General features: G+C 41.2%; 1 protein-coding gene across 5 annotated transcripts in view; it reads right to left on the bottom strand.

Moving 5' to 3' along the window:
* The window catches only part of LOC129416752 (arginyl-tRNA--protein transferase 1), a 123,386-nt gene that overhangs the window by 51,970 nt on the left and 51,846 nt on the right, over nt 1-19,570 (bottom strand). For all 5 annotated transcript variants that reach the window (XM_073873528.1, XM_073873527.1, XM_073873526.1 and 2 more), the window contains 2 exons: nt 10,967-11,148; nt 6,590-6,689 (listed from right to left, as the gene is read on the bottom strand). In XM_073873528.1, coding sequence (XP_073729629.1) covers nt 6,590-6,689; nt 10,967-11,148 — 282 coding nt within the window. The remainder of the gene's footprint in view (nt 1-6,589; nt 6,690-10,966; nt 11,149-19,570) is intronic.

Raw genomic sequence — 19,570 nt, 5'->3', positions numbered from 1 at the left:
CGCCTTCCGATTGGTTGCCGCCAAACATTTCCGCCTTTCGATTGGTTGCCGCCAAACTTCGTCATAGCTCATTACCATAAAGTTGAACTGATTTCATCTCTCCTCGGATGCTCATGCCGTACATGACGCGCCGCAACGCTGCTCGCCGGAGCTTGCCGCCAGCTCTCATTGAAAATGAATGACGTCCGGACACTTTGACGTTCTCGCAGGTGGCGGTGTGAAAGCACAGTTAGCACAATATACAAAAAGTGTTTTTTTTTTCACATACAATGTAAAAAATCATTGCAAATTCAGATTAAAAAAATATGTATGTCTTTGTATTACTTATACATACTTTTAAACAATATCTAATATTTAAATTACTCTTAACTCCACCGCAGACCTTAGCTCTACCGTGAGAGATCTATGTTAGCATGAAGTGGTCGTGCTTTGCCAATACACTCAGTGTTCTCTGTCTAAAGCAACGAACCGCAGCGCTATGAGGCTGTCAGCAGCTCTTTCGTAAGCGTTGAAGAGCTTTGACGAGACACAGCGGGCGATGCACTTCAAGCAGAGATGCAGAGCCGGGAGGGAAGGGGGGTCATCCTGGAACGACAAGCTGCGCTGCGAGTAATTTCAAGAAGACATCCCAGGACGCCCACAACAATGCCATATGCCTTTGGGTTAAGAATTGATCTGAACAAGTGGCTTCTGGGTGTAGGTGAGAAACAGGCAACCTCCTAACCTCAGACTAATCTCACGGTGCACAAAGAAAAGTGTTAAATGAGCTCCTCTGATCTGAGAGAAGGACTGGGGGAGATTAACCACACATAAGGGCAAACCGGGATCCCACTGAGAGCTTTTCAGTATTCCACACGCGCAGCTCTGCAGAACCCAGAGAGAGTCCAAGATCCACTGAAACAGGGAGACACAAACAACTGCACATACAGTCTGAGAGAGGTGAAGAGAGGTGAAGGCTGAAACGGTGAGTGCTGCAGTGCAGAGAAACAGCGACAGCAGGTGAATTATTATGCTCACTGAATCGTCGCATTGCAGGCGTGCGTGTACAAGACGTCATACGGATCCTAATGGAGTGCTTAACTGACAAACAGACTCATGTAGCTAAAAACAGCAAGCATAGGTTATTCCGACCAGTAATGGGCTGTGATGATGATGATGATGCTAGCATGCGAATGAGAAGACACGGATAAATAACACCCAATGAGTCAGGAGCGTGATGAATGAGTTGTGCTTTCATATAAAACTATTTTACCCACCCCCATGTCATCCAAGATGTTGATGTCTTTCTTTGTTCAGTCAAGAAAATTTTAAGGAAAACATTTTCCATATAGTGGACTTTAGTGGACCTGTGAAATGTTACGAATTAATGTCTTTGTGTCAGTTTAGTGTTTAAAATGGGCCGCAAATGTGCGTTTCACAGACAGGTGCTGGTCATATAATAAGAATATCATCAAAAAGTTGATTTATTTCACTAATTCCATTCAAAAAGTGAAACTTGTATATTATATTCATTCTTATAAAACGGTTAGTTCCAATCCTTGATTCTGATTGGTCAATAGGTGTGCTTTATTCACGATAAAACACTGCTATGACCACTTCACCCAACAGTTCTATTTAATATCACTGCGCCCTTAGCAACACCCTTAGCAACACATAAACATATAATGAGACAAAGTCTGAGAACAGTTTGTTGTTTTTATTTGAGCTTTCATGTTGTTGTTCGCAGTCAGGGACTATTTTTTCTAGCAGAAGGAATGCTTTTATTGATTTAACTTCATGAAAGTTGCACTAATATTTTTTTTACTTTAATATTGTGTAGTAACCGTTTTATAAAAGCAATAAGGTACTCGAGGCAAGTGCTGTATCGTGAATAAGCAACGGCTGAAAGGTTTGCCGCTTCGCGTCGTGCCTAACAACGCCCTTCAGCCGTTACTTATTCACGATACAGCGCAGCCTCTCGTACCTTATTGCTTACATAACACACAAACTGGTATATGTTAATTGTTTATTTATTTTTAATTTGATTATTATAACTGACAACTAAGAAAAATCCCAAATTCAGTATCTCGGAAAATTTGAATATTGTAAAAAGGTTCAATATTGAAGACGCGTGGTGCCACACTCGAATCAGCTAATTAACTCAAAACACCCGCAAAAGCCTTAAATGGTCTCACAGTTTACAGTAGTTCTGTAGGCTACACAATCATGGGGAAGACTGTTGACTTGACAGTTGTCCAAAAGACAACCATTGACACCTTGCACAAGGAGGGCAAGACACAAAAGGTCATGGCAAAAGAGGCTGGCTTTTTAGAGAGTTCTGTGTCCAAGCCCATTAATAGAGAGGCGAAGGGAAGGAAAAGATGTGGTAGAAAAAAGTATACAAGCAATAGGGATAACTGCAACATGGAGAGGATTGTGAAACAAAACCCATTCAAAAATGTGGGGGAGATTCACAAAGATTGGACTGCAGCTGGAGTCAGTGCTTCAAGAACCACTACGCACAGACTGTCGCATTCCTTGTGTCAAGCCACTCTTGAACAACAGACAGCATCAGAAGTGTCTCGGACTGGACTGCTGCTGAGTGGTCCAAAGTTATGTTCTCTGATGAAAGTAAATTTTGCATTTCCTTTGGAAAGCAGGGTCCCAGAGTCTGGAGGAAAAGTGGAGAGGCACACAATCCACGTTGCTTGAGGTCCAGTGTAAAGTTTCCACACTCAGTGATGGTTTGGGGTGCCATTACATCTGCTGGTGTTGGTCTACTGTGTTTTCTGAGGTCCAAGGTCAACGCAACCGTATACCAGGAAGTTTTAGAGTACTTCATGCTTCCTGCTGCTGACCGACATTATGGAGATGCAGATTTTATTTTCCAACAGGAATTGGCACCTGCACACAGTGCCAAAGCTACCAATACCTGGTTTAATGGTATATTAACTATATTATCAGAAGGCGAAGCACTGCTAATTGGGAGGAGTGATTTGCTCGCAGCACCCGAGAAGACCCCTGGTGAGGAGCAGAGAGTTCGGTCAGAGTTGTGCAAATCACTCCGCCCAAGTAGCAGTGCTTCGCCTTCTAATAATATAGTTCCCAGTATCTATACTGTGAAAAGATGGCTGTGTCTCATATGGCCTTTTTATTTGTACACGGTGTGACTATATAAATCACAACACATAAATAGGAAAATGTTCGCATTATTTTGTCACTTATTGGGAGCAGTATGCTAGCTGGAGCCATTCACTTCCAGTCTTTGAGCTAAGCTAAGCTAACAGGGGCTGCGTCAGACAAAGTTACAGCACGCACGGAGATGAGAAAGGTATGTATGGACTTATCTAACTCTGGGGGATACAGTGAATAAGCTAAAGTCCCAAAATGTGGGCATGTTTCTTTAAGGTGACGCTGTAGTACACTACAGTACAGTAGCACTGACCTGCTCCTTAACCACTAATAACTTTTACAGCTGTTCTTTAGCTCTGGCCTAGTCCCTCACTTTTATTTACATTCTTTTCCTGCTTTACCATCTCCATCCGCCATATATGAGTCAGCTGTTCAGCGGTCCAACATCTCCCTCGGCACAAAAAAAAAACAATGTCCAGCACGCTCTACGCTCGGCTGCACCTGCGCAAACGATGTCCCGCTGGACAACTTTCCAAATCCATGTCTGGAAAAGACCCTGAAAACAACTACAAGCCAAGCGTGAGGTAGTAGAAGGGGTTGCAGAAACAGCTAAAAGTGTTATAAGCTCAAAAAGCCAAGTAACAGAGCCGAATCTGGATACATAGTGACATTTTCCATGGCCTGTCTGCACCGGGAGGCTTAGTTATGATACCGAGATTGCGTTGATGAATTCTGCAGGTCGGGGTTAACAGCAAGTCAAATGTATTAGCTTTCCACATCTCAGTGTAGCCTTAAACAGTATCTGGTTATAAATCTGAGCTTTAATTGTCATTGAATGTCATTCAATGAACTGGGATGTGCGTGGTAACGGCAACTGTATAAAAACATTTCATCATCCTAATGTGTAGTGTATAGGTATAATATGCAGACCTTAGTGAGAAAGAAATGCAACACTTATCTCTCACAGTCTCATCTCATATTAAATATCACAATAAAGTCACAAAAGCTGGTGTGCTATAAGTCAACCAGATGTATAACAGCTCCTGTGAGGCATTCTGGAATATCATGCATGGCTGTATGAGTACTTAAAGGCTTCAAATAAATAACAAAATGGAAAAGTTGAGAAAGAGAATTCACAAAGCTTTCAATGTTATCTCCTGTCAAATGTACATCGCACAGGTCTAGCAAAGGAAATGAGACGGATGTCTCCTGTGTCCGAGGAGGTTTCCGGAAGGGTGCCACTGTGGTCAGCAGTAATGTGGGAAAGAGATTACAACAGCGACCATGCAGAGAAGTGCAAGTCCGACAGGATGGACCCATACAGAGGATTAACACCTTTAACAGGTGTTTACTATGCCTGCCTAAAGATCCTCACACCCCATCAGTAAACACAAACTGTCCCACAAAAGTCACCTCATGGATTACATAACCACTGCAACATATTGCTTGCTTAGATCTCTATATACTGTATTACTTTAAAGAATAAAATGTAGTGGAGAGGATATTGACGTTATATCACCCAGAATGACCTGCTTTAGACTCATAAACATCATTCACACAGCACACTGATCCAATGCTAAGTTGTATCCGATGCACAATTTTTAAACCGATGCAAGGCATTGTTAACTTTTTATGCCAATGCAACGTGCGAATCAGGGAACCTTGCCATCGCTAGTGTAAATGCACCAACAGATTCTGGAAAATCATTGCCAATGTGAATCAACCAAAATCCAACGATTCTGGACAAATCCAAGGACAGATTTTGATGGATTTTCAGTAATCTGTGTGTGAAAAAGGCTATAGTGCAGTCTAAATAAACATTTCGAAAGAGTTCAGGGTTTCCCACAGCACTTTGCAGTTCGGGCGGCCCGCCTAAGCTGGGAAACCCTACCGCCTTAACTAGGTCGTCCCCCCCCTCAAAAAAAAAGCGCGCCACACGGCCGAAATGAGAGAAAGACGTGGTCCGTCTGGAGGATAACTAGCCAGTTGATAAAACATCTCGGAGAATAGCGTGGTCGCGCTTCACCCCGCGAGCGTGGACGCATGCCACACAGCCTAAATTAGAGAAAGACGTGGTCCATTACTGTCTGGAGGATAGCCAGTTGATAAAACGCGTGGCCGTGAGAACTGTAAGTGGACTTATGTTTGCACGTGCCTGTTGATTCGATATAATTGTTGAGCGCTCTTGCTCACGTTATTTATGTGAATTATTTACATGCTACAGTAGTTACACTCCTTAAAGATAATGTAAGTAATAGTGGGAAATAAACAATTTTTACAATTTTTGCGCCATCTATCATCATTTGCCAGACGTTCTACAACATCTGCGTTTGTGTTTATTAACCCTTTCGTTTCACTTCATCACGCAGCTATTCCCGTTAGAGGTGAAAACATTTAATTAACAAATCTAGTATTTGTTCATTTTCTGTCATAGTATCTTCAAAATTAAGTTTTATTTGAGTGTTTTTAATAAAAATATTTCCATTTTAATCATGACGCGTACGCCCCGCCCCATTGATTGCCAGGCCCCAAGGCCCCGCCCAACCCTACCACCTTAAAGGAATAGTCTACTCATTTTCAATATTAAAATATGTTGTTGCCTTGACTGGGAATTGTTGATGCATCCCTCTGTCGTCTGTGTGCGTGCGCGTGGGCGCTGGAGCGCGCTGCGACGCTTCGATAGCATTTAGCTTAGCCCCATTCATTCAATTGTACTATTTAGAGATAAAGTTTGAAGTGACCAAACACATCAACGTTTTTCCTATTTAAGACGAGTAGTTATACCAGCAAGTTTGGTGGTACAAAATAAAACGTAGCACTTTTCTGGGCGGATTTGGAAGAGGGGCTACGTGTTATGGCGTGGTAGCACTTTTGGGAGTACTTTGACTCGGCGCAGTAACACCCTCCCTCTCCCATTATGAGAGTGAGAAGGGGAGCGGACTTTTCAGGCGAGTCGAAGTACTCCCAAAAGTGCTATTACGCCATAAAATATAGTTCCTCTTTTAAATCCGCTTAGAAAAGCGCTACGTTTTATTTTGTACCACCAAACTTGCTCGTATAACTACTCGTCTTAAATAGGAAAAACGTTGATGTGTTTGGTCACTTCTAACTTTATCTCTAAATGGTACCATTGAATGAATGGGGCTAAGCTAAATGCTATCGAAGCGTCGCAGCGCGCTCCAGCGCTTACGTGCACGTACACAGATGATAGAGGGATGTATCAACAATTCTTAGTTAAGGTAATAACATATTTTAATATTGAAAATGAGTAGACTATTTCTTTAACTAACACATTTTCTGGGGGACACTTTGGAGTTTCAAAAGATAAAGCACAACAACTGAACAAACATTTCTTAAAAATTGTATTTGTGGATTTTGCCACACAGTTCAGGAGGATTAAAAAGTTAAAAGGTGATTTTTCTATTGGTACATCTTGCAAAAAGTTTTTACCAATGTCTAATTAAATCTAAAGACCAACCTTATAGCGCATCTTGGGACAAGAATGAACGTAGAAACCCAGATAGTAGTAAGAAAGTTTTGGCGACTGCTTCTTTAACTGCCTGGTAAAGGCAATCTCCCTGTAGAGAAAACACAGCACACATCAATCTTTTACACAAATGCATTTCTAATTTAAATTTTAAAAACCTTATTTAGGGATGCACCGATACAAAATTTCTATGCCGATACAGATATTCGATTACTTTGAGTAACATTTCTACGTACAAACTGCACTTCTGTTATCATTGTTACCCAATTCAAAATAATAACACTGATGCATTTGTTTCCCCTTTTGTTTGCCAGGATATAATCTGCTCTGATCATTGGCTGATGCCGATACTGATTATAGGCCGATATATCGGTGCATCCCTATTTTTAATACTGTATAAAGTGGGCAATAAAACAACAGAACAGTTGACATTATTAGCCTTGAAACTACAGCATACTTATTAGAAAGAGAATTGATAAAAACTATTAAAATATGAAAAATAAAGTGATAAAAATACATTTGCATATTCACAAGTGACCACAGGTGACTCATATGAGACATTCCAGCAGATGTAAGCATCGATGTGTCTCACCTGACTTAATGCATGGTGTAAAAAGTAATTCAAAAAAATACTTTTTTCTGGCAAGATCTTGGTTCAAACTAATTCAAATCTATTCACTATCTTTTATTGCCAAACTATTAAAAGAGTTTGTGATTAATCAATGCCAAGCCAACATATAATATGATGCTCTACGGTAAATAAAACAGCAATGAATCAATGAATTGTAAAAAAACAACTGAGGGAGCCAAACAACTGTTGTTCCACAAACAGCTTTGTGTATCTGGAAGTTAGAAAAAAACAGGGGAGGAAAAAAACAAAAGCAAGTTAAGAAAATAAGAAAAACAGAGGAGATTTGTACTTCCTTAATGGCTTCTCTCTCTCTTTTTCTCTTTAGTTCTCATTTTATTCCCAGCGCAAACCTGTTTCTCTCCACCATAAATAAATCCCCTTTGTTCTGCATTCGGTCTGTCTTATACTATGTCTTCCCAAAAATTAAGGGGAAACTTTTATGCAGGACAAGGAGGAAGAGAGTGAAAGAGAGGGCAAAGCAAAATAAAAGTTGTGGAAAATGAAATAAAGCCAGAGAGAGAGAGCGTTTGAGTGAACGAGAGATAAAGAGAGAGAAGTAAAGAAAAGCGTCGACAAACAGCGAGGTGCTGGAAGGTCATGCGGTCGCTGCCAGGTTCCTGGGTTCCCATCCCCTGGTGACAAAGCCTAGCTCTCCATGAATGAAAGACGGATAAGTAGAGGCCAAGGGACTCATTCACAAAAAAGATGGAGAAAGAAAGAGGGAGAGAAAGACAGGGCAGATCCCCCCGTCTTATTCGGACCCCCAGTCCCCACCCGCTTGGCTCTGGCAGCCGGCTGAAGCCCCTATTATCTCCTCTTCAGTGATGTGACACCCCTACACAAGCCAATTATACCCCAGCGTTCACAACAGACAGAACGTCTGCTTAATATTAATGTCACACACACACACACACATACACACACACACACACTCAACCAGAGACAATAGGGAGATGTGTGGACAATATTTCCAGTGCCTACACAACCCAATGTCTAACTTTTATTGGTCAAATATACTGAACATTTCCAGACGTGCCTTCAAATGTAAACAATGAGAATGAGAAATAAAAAAAAATTGTGAGATTTACCTTTATCTCTTTCCCCGCCATTGACGAGTTCATTTGTCAACTAAGAAAAAAACCCGCTTCCCTGCCAATGACGAGTATTTCCGGCTTTCTGCAATACCGTTATTATCCACCAGGTGACTTCCGCAACTAGAGCAAACTACTGTATGTCCGTGAATTTTTTGAGGATCGCTCTGAATCTGATTTCTATCAAAAGTCCTCAGAAATGGAATTATCTCAAGTTTTTGATTAAAATTTGGTGTTTTTTAAGAAACCATACACTCACCTAAAGGATTATTAGGAACACCATACTAGTACTGTGTTTGATCCCCTTTCGCCTTCAGAACTGCCTTAATTCTACATGGCATTGATTCAACAAGGTGCTGAAAGTATTCTTTAGAAAGGTTGCCCATATTGATAGGATAGCATCTTGCAGTAGATGGAGATTTGTGGGATGCACATCCAGGGCACGAAGCTCCCGTTCCACCACATCCCAAAGATGCTCTTTTGGGTTGAGATCTGGTGACTGTAGGGACCATTTTAGTACAGTGAACTCATTGTCATGTTCAAGAAACCAATTTAAAATGATTCGAGCTCTGTGACATGGTGCATTACCCTGCTGAAAGTAGCCATGGAAATGGTCAGAAACAATGCTCAGGTAGGCCGTGGCATTTAAACAATGCCCAACTGGCACTAAGGGGCCTAAAGTGTCCCAAGAAAACATCCCCCACACCATTACACCACCACCACCAGCCTGCACAGTGGTAACAAGGCATGATGGATCCATGTTCTCATTCTGTTTACGCAAAATTCTGACTCTACCATCTGAGTGTCTCAACAGAAACCGAGACTCATCAGACTGTCCAATTTCGGTGAGCTCGTGCAAATTGTAGCCTCTTTTTCCTATTTGTAGTGGAGATGAGTGGTACCAGGTGGGGTCTTCTGCTGTTGTAGCCCATCCATGTCAAGGTTGTGCGTGTTGTGGCTTCACAAATGCTTTGCTGCATACCTCGGTTGTAACAAGTGGTTAATTCAGTCAAAGTTGCTCTTCTATCAGCTTGAATCAGTCGGCCCATTCTCCTCTGACCTCTAGCATCAACAAGGCATTTTCGCCCACAGGACTGCTGCATACTGGATGTTTTTCCCATTTCACACCATTCTTTGTAAACCCTAGAAATGGTTGTGCGTGAAAATCCCAGTAACTGAGCAGATTTTGCACCAACAACCATGCCACGCTCAAAATTGCTTAAATCACATTTCTTTCCCATTCTGACATTCAGTTTGGAGTTCAGGAGATTGTCTTGACCAGGAACACACCCCTAATTGCATTGAAGCAAGCAACTGCCATGTTATTGGTTGATTAGATAATTGCATTAATGAGAAATTGAACAGGTGTTCCTAATAATCCTTTAGGTGGGTGAATTTGAGAGGTGATAAAAAGAACTAATATAGGTAGGATGAAACATTAGAAAAATATAGAACAATTATGCATATGGAATAAGTCAAAATTCCCTAAATAAAATAAAGTTACAAAAAAGAAAATAAACAAATAAATCTAAACACATAACAGTAATGAGAATTTGGGGATGTTTTTTTTTTTAGGATGTTTTGTATTATGCAAAATATAATACAATGTTTAGTCCTCTTTTGATGTTGGTGTTAAAGGGATAAATCACCCAAAAATTAACATTTTACCAACATTTACTCACCCTTATGTTGTCCTAAACATGTATGGGTTTTTTTATTTTGTTGAACACTAGCAAAATTATTTAAATATATAATTGATGATAAGCAGACAGTTGACAGTACCCATTGACTTCCATTGTAGGAAAAACAAATACTGTGAAAGATGGGTACCATCAACTGTGTGCTTACCATCATTTATCAAAATATCTTTTTTGTGTTTAACAGAATAAAGAAAATCATACAGGTTTAGAACAGCATGTGTGATGAGTAAATTATTACAAAATGTTTTTATTTTTGGCTGATCTATCCTTTTAAAATTAACATCCATCTCACTTGAGGTTCACAGTAGACAAACTTTGTTGATTGTATTGTTTAACAGACATTATTTTTACTATCCACACAGCATGGAAATGTATTACTGAACAGTGCCACATCCTGAAGTCAGACAGTCCCATTCAATCACACTGACATACAACAGCACAAAGACACTGACACCAGCTGCTCTGAATACAACAGACCCCAGACCCCAATCTCCACTTCTGCCTCATGCTCTTCCTACACAAACTCTCTTTTTATTTCTTTGTATGTGTGAAATTATGCTCCCGGGCCTCCCAACATCCACAGCGCACCATAACACACATAGTCACACACATAAACACATCTGGGACCTTCTGTAAAGTGTAACTTAATCAGGTGAGAAAGCCATTTGTAACAACATGTATGTGTGAAAGACCAGGAGACACACTAGGCTGTAACCTTGGGCATATCATTTGGTAAGACATGCTGTTGTCTTTTGAAAGCAAGACTCACACTTCTATAATCTGACGTTTTTTGAGTGAAACAGGATATTCAAGGAGAAAAAATGTAGGGGGATTCATCTGGAATTGATTAGACCGTTTTAATCACGTCTACAGTCGGTTTCATTGAGTCTATATTACACCTAGCACAGCTACAGTAAGTCTTTGATTTTTAAGTTAGTAAACACACCTGAGAGCGGAGTAAGTGCCCAATGAGAGCGAAGAGAAGTCCGGGTGATAGTAGAGGTACACGGACGACACACAATAAGGAAGGATGTCCAGCACCCCGACGGCTATTATTCTGCCATCCAGCCAATACTGCTGATGGAATGAGCCATAGCCCACATCTGGACCATCAGGAGCTGTCTCGGCCTGGAGAGAGAGAGATAATAAGAGAAACATAGAAAGATAATCTACATTTATGCACTTGGAAGATGCTATATGCAAAGTGGTATACATTTTTATCAGCATCTATTAGCAATCTAAATATGAAATATAGATAAATACGGTTATTATAACTAAAGTATTTTTTTACAAAAATGGTATAAAGCAAAGAATCACCAAATATGTCACCAAAGATATTCGATATAACAAGATTGGCACTCCTACTACTGAATAGGGGACGATGCAACGGTCAACATGGCCGCTCTGGTGACGCAAGAGCCAATCATCAATTGACTAATGATGCACCGGGGCAGGGGGGTTGTGGCTAGAAGGGATACAGCTACGACCAAAATTTTGTGAAATCTCGCCAGATGAGCGCTGTTTTCATCATAATCCTATTCCCAAACCTAACACTTAATCAGTGGCGTAGCCGACATCTTTAAAGTGAGGGAAACAGGGCTGTCGATAGACGCTCAATCTAGACATTTATTTAGATCAGTGGGTTCAGTAGATAAGTAAAATTGTCTCATGAATGCTTTTTTCTTTGTCCGTTGTTTGATTGACATAAGAAACAGAGACCATAATGCTGTGTTTACACCAGCCGCGGTAGAGGTGTCAAGCGCGAGTGATTTCAATGTTAAGTCAATGTAAAGACGCATTTAGACTAGTCTGGAGGTCTCGCAGCGCTTTTATCGCGGCGTGGTAGAAACGAATCCGGCTCATTCGCGCGTCTAGTTCACACGAATGGCGCGAATAGACACGCAAATCACGCGAATTGAGCATTGCCAGGGCGAAACGTGCGAGTTGAAAAATCTGAACTTTGGCAGAAAATCGGCACGCTTTAACCAATAAGGAGCTTGCTCTAGTAGTGACGTAATAACAGGAAGCAAGCGGAGTCGCAGAAGCCCCTCCCATGATGCGAATTTCCACGTGAATGTCTCATATGACTAGAATTTCACGCGCGAATGAAGCGATTAAACTTAAAATCTTTAAGCGTCCAACTACGTGCGAATAGCGCGTTTTTTGCTCCCTCTACCCGCGTTTGGTGTGAATCCACCATAATAGTACAATAAGTACATATACACTTTGTGTGTTTATGTGGAAAATCAGGTGATTTTTTTGTTTTCTTGCGTAAATATGTCAGTTCTTGAGATGCGACAATATGGTCACACGCGTCAAATGGGCAAGCACACACATACATTTTAAACAGTATGTGAGTAATTCTGTTATGCGAATTCTTGAGCTTTAATATTTTAATTGGCAATACCCAAAAGCATGATCGCTACTGCCGACGCAGCACTTCATTTGAGACGACGCAGTGACAGGTCTACGCTGTTCCCACTCCTGTCCTTCGACTTTCAAGCTCAACCAGACGCACGTGTGCGAAATATCCTTCACCTTAAAACGCTCACTTGCAGTGATGATACTAACGGCGTTATAAATAAACGGCGTTACTAACGGCGTTATTTTTTTCAGTAACGAGTAATCAAATAAATTACTGTTTCCCCCGTTATAACACTAGCTGCGTTTACATGGACATTTGTAATCCGTTTAAATGATCAATCTGAATAAAAATGCTCCATGTAAACACCTCAATCGGACTAAAAAGTGCCAATCTGATTAAAAATCTAATCCGCTTGTTAGGGGTGGTTTATACCTTTTGTAATCCGCTCAAAAGGACATGTATACACTTGATCGGATGGATAACTGAAACTGGGACGCTCTGCGCATGTGCAATCTTTTCTTTTTTTAATGGCGGTTGGTAAACCCACTGAAAGGCGCATTTCCGCCACCTGCAGGACGGGAGTGTTGAGCATATTCCCACGTGCAATGACGTAGAATTGCCGTGATGACATGTGACGCAAATATTTGAGTTTGTTTTGTTGAAGGAAGTCACAAGAAGTGATTGTCTTGTTAATCTTGTTCCTATTATCCTTTCAATTCCACATAAAGTGATACAAGACAGTGTTGTCCGGTCAGTCCATGGTTAATTCTCTGATCCACAAACGCGTGTGTTTGGACTCGCTCTCGCGAACGGTCTCTGCAGCACTGCGTGAAGTAAAATACGCTTTTTGGGCACACGTGACTGGGTGTTTTTGCTGCTGCTTTATAATCAGCTGAGGCACAAAGCAAATCTTGAAACAGCGTGAAACTATATTTGTGCAATGTGCGCATGTCAAATGATCAAATCTGATGTAAATCTTGTGTCATATAAACACGCACATCAATCCGATCACATTATTAAGTGTTCATGTAAACGCTATGATAGGATTTATTAGGATTTATTAATCGGAAGGATTTTAATCCGATGGAGGCAAAATGTGTCCATGTAAACGTAGCTACAGTTACGGTTATTGACAATAAATGCTTCGCGTTACTATAATTAATCTCACTAAAGCGATTTTCACCAGTGTAGGTTCTCTCATCCAGACAGGCAATGTTTTTCTCTTGTGTGTGTGTGTATGTGTTGGGGGCTGAGAGACACATAACTGATGATGATTGGTGTGTGTGTGTGTGTGTTAGAGAATTAATGGTTTCTCTAGTGTCTAATTCATTCATTTAACAAATTTTATATTGGGGGCATCCAAGTTATTTGAAATATAACGTTTTTAAGTAACGCAATAGTTACTTTGCCTGGTAATTAGTTACTTTTATAATGATGTAACAGTTACTATTTTTGAGAAGTAACTAGTAACTATAACTCATTACTTTTTTAAAGTAACGTTGCCAACACTGCTCACTTGTGATTGGGTATATGTTACTTCACTAAAATCTAAGTAACAAACAAAAAACATGGACATGAATGATGGCGGCGAGTTGAAAAGTGGAACATGTCGTACGTTTTTTTATTTTTATTTAAAGGTGTAGCGGAGGATTTTCTCAAATTTTAGAAAAATGCACTTTTTAAAAAAATGCAATTTGGCAACACTCCTGATTGACAACTAGGAGGACCAATAGTCTTGATGATCCACCCGGAAAAAATAAAATCCTCCGCAATAACTTTAAGTATTTCTGCTCAATGCCAGCCAATATCATGCACCTCTACTTAATTTCAATGTTTTGTGTGTGCACATACATGTACAAAAGAGGGAAACAATGCTTGAACAATGTGTGCTTGCTGAAAAACTCATTGTGTACAGTAGCCTGATAATCATTCCCAAATGTGACTGAGAGCTGGGGTGTGTGTTTGTAGAGCAGGACGTCACTGTCGGCACGCATAAATGAGAAGAGGCATTTTAATAAAAATCCTCAAATGAACAAAATCAATCTTCACACGGGCAAGACGGGTACTGGGGCCCGGTTTTACCCTCTGTGAGCAAAAGTGTACGTAAATCAGGTACAGCAGAGGCCCCCCAAAAAAACACAACTACTGTTGTGTCTGAAGATGAAAGCTTTTATGTGCGCCTGAAAATACGTGCGCCGTTTTGAGTGGCAGTAAAACCCCAAAAAACGTTACCTGGCCGAGATCATATATCCCTCTCAAACCTTCATGCTCACTTTTTTCAATCATGTGGTTTATCGAGGAGGTGCTTTATTCACTCTATTGCACCAATGAGACTTCAAAAAGCTCAGCGGGAGGGGGCGCAGCGTAACAGGATCTCTCCGCGGGCCCCTTGGCCCATCTGGGTCCGCTTAGCCCTGCAGGAAGGCAGCTAGTTATCACAATAGCGGGGGAGCGTCTCGGCCAATCCGTTTGGCCTAAAAGCCATCGGAGTACTGCACCGTGCCACTGACCTTCAAATTAAAACCAACACAAACTCACGGACAGAAAAATAACAAACGCTAGTCACTGCTCCAAACACACTGACCGTGGAAAGTGGCTTTTTAAAAATAACATTTCGCTCCAACGCTCATATGCTACGCTTCATAACGGACCCTCTACCACCTGAAAAGGTTTTACAGTAAACCCCTCATTTCCCCCAGCGAAGACCACATTCCACATGTATACTTTACTTATTTTCATTTGCCGTGCACGTCCAATGGGTTGACAGTTCAAACTAGCTGTCAGTCTTAAGCACACACAGCCGGTCGAGATGAAGGCGCTTTCATAAAGCGGCTAACAGTGATGATTAAGGGCTTGCGATGAAATTGAGAGCCACGGGTCTTTTTTCTCAAAGCCTGGCTTTTAGCACCACATGTGCCGAGCACCAGTAAGTCTTATGAGTTTGACAGGGCGAGCCCCGTTTCTGTCAGAACCAGACCAGACTCAACGGCACGTCTGTCACACTAACTGACCCGTCGGCAGCACAGAGCCGATTAAAGAAAGTTAAGCTCTCACCACCACCTGACAGCCACCCATCTTTCATTCATAATGATGTTCTAGACATGTTTTTTCCTTTCCTTCAGTGATGTTTTAATGAAACGCAGGTATTTCTTAAAGTACACATTATTCAAGGGGGCATTTTAAACAAAAGCGGGCAACTAAATCCCATTTTCTTCTCAAATGACCATAAGTAAAGTGTGCATACAATCAATAAGGGAGGGAGGTAATTTTGCCATTTATGATGATGTGATTCTGGGTGGCGCATTGGAATCATTTTATAACCTGAGATGGGGTTTTCATTCTAATATAGTTTTTGGTACCAAGACACGCATTAAAAGTGGTGTGTGTGTACATTTTAGCGGTATCTAGTGGTAAGATTGTGAATTGCAACCAACAGCTGACCCACACTTTCAAAATCCATATAGAAGCCAGCACCGGACAATCATGCATCGTCTGAGACAATGTAGGGAAGAAACGCGTTCTGTAGACCGCCAGTCTCTTTCAATAAGGCGTTTTTTTTAATCCGGTTGTCATACACAAATGAGTACCGTCCACTCCATTAACTGACGAGAGAAGGATGACATGAACTCCACTGCTTCGCTCCCATTGGTAGTCGCTCTCGAAAATCGCTCATAATTTGCATAAAGTTAAAATTTTCGTAACTTTCTTGCGTCGCTGGACACGCCCAGACAGTCGCCAATGGACCTTTTCGCTCGTGCCGCCAGAAGTCGGCAAGCTTTAATTGAAACTAATGAGATTGGGTCGCTCTGCTACTGCTAGCCGCATTGCAGGCTGAATTGGGCGTAAACCGAACATTTCACAGGATTTAGGTCGCAAATCATTTCTAGCCAGAACCACTTTTTTTATTGTAATCCTACCCCAAACCTAACCCTAAACCCAACATCTCTCGAGATTTGGCGATAGCTGTATCCCTTCTAACCAGAACCGGGCAGGGGTTCTATACAGTCACATGAGGCGCTTGACAACCTGTGAGCATGTGCAGTCACTGAAACAACCTTGATAAAGGTGTTTTTAGTGCAATCTGAGCTTAAAGAAATATTCCATTTTCTTAAAAGAAAAATCCAGATAATTTACTCACCACCATGTCATCCAAAATGTTGATGTCTTTCTTTGTTCAGTTGAGAAGAAATTATGTTTTTTGAGGAAAACATTACAGGATTTTTCTCATTTTAATGGACTTTAAAGGACACCAACACTTAACACTTAACAGTTTTTTCAACGGAGTTTCAAAGGACTATAAACGATCCCAAACGAGGCATAAGGGTCTTATCTAGCGAAACGATTGTCATTTTTGACAAGAAAAAAAATGCACTTTAAACCACAACTTTTCATCTAGGTCCGGTCCAGCGCGACCTAACGTAAATGCGTAGTGACGTAGGGAGGTCACGTGTTACATATATAAAACGCACATTTGCAGACCATTTTAAACAATAAACTGACACAAAGACATTAATTAGTATCAGTTGACATACAACAACGTCGGAACGGTCCTCTTTCAACACACTTGTAAACATTGGGAAGGAGTTTCGCGTTCGTCCTCTGTGACCTCTTGACATCATGACGTATTGTGTGGGGTCACGCTGGCGCATCACGACCGGATCTAGACGAGAAGTTGTGGTTTAAAAGTGCATTTTTTTGTTTCTTGTCAAAAATGACAATCGTTTCGCTAGATAAGACCCTTATGCCTCGTTTGGGATCGTTTATAGTCCTTTGAAACTCTGTTGAAAAAAACTGTTAAAGGGATAGTTCGGCCAAAAACTATTAAACCCATGATTTACTCACCCCCAAGCTGTCCGAGTTGCATATGTCCATCGTTTTTCAGACAAACACATTTTCGGATATTTTAGAAAATATTTTAGATCTTTCTGTTGATTAAATGTAATGTTACGGGGTCCAGCAATAGTCCACGACCTTCAAGTCCAAAAAAGTGCGTCCATCCTTCACAAATTAAATCCAAACGGCTCCAGGATGATAAACAAAGGTCTTCTGTGGGTAATCCGTGCGGTGTTGTTGTAGAAATATCCATATTTAAAATGTTATTAACGTTATAAACTACCTTCCGGTAGCGCCGCCATCTTAGAGTGATGCGCATTCAGGATGAGAGCTTACGCAGCGTACAGAGTTTCTCTGCTGCTGCTCTGTGCCCCCGCCCTCCGAATTTGTCATACGTCACTAAGAAAAGTGCGTACACTAATACTCTCTCCTGAGTCTAAGATGGCGGCGCTACCGGAAGGTAGTTTATAACGTTAATAACATTTTAAATATGGATATTTCTACAACAACTCCGCACGGATTACCCACAGAAGACCTTTGTTTGTCATCCTGGAGCTGTTTGGATTTGGTTTGTGAGGGATGGACGCACTTTTTTTGGACTTGAAGGTCGTGGACTATTGCTGGACCCCGTAACATTACATTTAATCAACAGAAAGATCTAAAATATTTTCTAAAATATCCGAAAATGTGTTTGTCTGAAAAACGATGGACATATGCAACTCGGACAGCTTGGGGGTGAGTAAATCATGGGTTTAATATCGTTTTTGGCCGAACTATCCCTTTAAGTGTTGAGTTAAGTATTAAATGTTGGGCTCTATTAAAGTCCATTAAAATGAGAAAAATCCTGCAATGTTTTCCTCAAAAAACATAATTTCTTCTCGACTGAACAAAGAAAGACATTAAGGGGGCGTGCACACCAACGCTTTTACGCTCGCGGCCGGCGCATGTTTTTAATTGTTTCCAATGTAAGCTCGGCGTTTTTCAAATAAGCCAGCAGCTAGCAGGTTTTTTCCGCGCTGAAAACCGGCGCTCGGCGGTTTTTCCGCGCCCGGCGCTGAGCGTCCAGAGTTGAAAGAGATTCAACTTTGGGAGAAAAGCTCCGCTCGTCAATGTCAGTTTTCTCACGGCCGCCCAATCACAGTGGAGGAGGGGCGGGACATTACCACAGCAACCAACCGGCTCGCAGCACAGCTACCAAAGCGCAGCTGAAGAAAGCTGGCACTCAGCTGAAAAACAGCTGGCATTCGGCGTCCTCAAGGCGTTTTCAGCCACGTTTAAAAGTTTTGGTGTGTCCAGCCTCTAACATTTTGGATGACATGGTGGCGAGTAAATTATCTGGATTTTTCTTTTAAGAAAATGGAATATTCCTTTAAGAAACAAATGTTATGGTACAGTTGATCAGAAATATGTTGTTTAAGGGGGCGTGCACAACAAGGCGTTTACGCCAGCGGCCGGTGTATGTTTTCAATTGTTTCCAATGAAAGCGCCACGCTTTTCAAAAACGCCAGCAGCTGGCACTTTTTTCCAAGCTGAACGCTGAGCGCCCAGAGTTTAAAAATGTCACTTCTCACTTGGCCATCCAATCACAGTGGAGGGGCGAGACAAACATCACAACGTAGGGACGAAATGCGCTCTGTTTGTCCGTTTAGGGCTACTATAGAAACATGTCGGCGACTATGTAGATAAAAATGAGTGGTGATGGTGCAGTGGATAAGACACTCGCCTTTGGTGTGAAAGACCCGGGTCTGGATCCACTGTGACACACCATCGTGTCCCTGAGCAAGACACTTAACCCCTAGTTGCTCCAGAGGCATGCGACCTCTGACATATAACAATTGTAAGTCGATTTGGATAAAAGCAAATGTAAATGTAAAAATGGCTCATTCTTAGGTCATAGAAACAATACAGTTAATTATGTAAGGTCTCTATACACCACTAATAAAAAGTTATGTATATTATATATTGCATTTCTGTCAAGAGATCCTTTTAATAGTTGCACAATGCACCTTTAAAGGGACACTAGACTTTTTTTGAAAATAGGCAAATTTTTCAGCTCCCCTAGAGTTAAACATTTGATTTGTACAGTTTTGGAATCCATTCCGCTGATCTCAGAGGCTGGTGGTACCACTTTTAGCATAGCTTAGCACAATCCATTGAATCTGATTAGACCATTAGCATCGCGCTAAAAATACCAAAGAGTTTCAATATTTTTCCTATTTAAAACTTGACTCTTCTGTAGTTACATCGTGTACTAAGACAGACGGAAAAAGTTGTGATTTTCTAGGCCGGAACTATACTCTCATTCTGGCGTAATAATCAAGGACTTTACTGCCGTACCATGGCTGCAGCAGG

The sequence above is a fragment of the Misgurnus anguillicaudatus genome, chromosome 11 (genome assembly GCF_027580225.2).
Source record: "Misgurnus anguillicaudatus chromosome 11, ASM2758022v2, whole genome shotgun sequence".
NCBI classification, from domain to species: Eukaryota; Metazoa; Chordata; class Actinopteri; order Cypriniformes; family Cobitidae; genus Misgurnus; species Misgurnus anguillicaudatus.
Note: the sequence above shows the minus strand (reverse complement) of the source record. Positions and strands in the feature narration are given on the sequence as shown.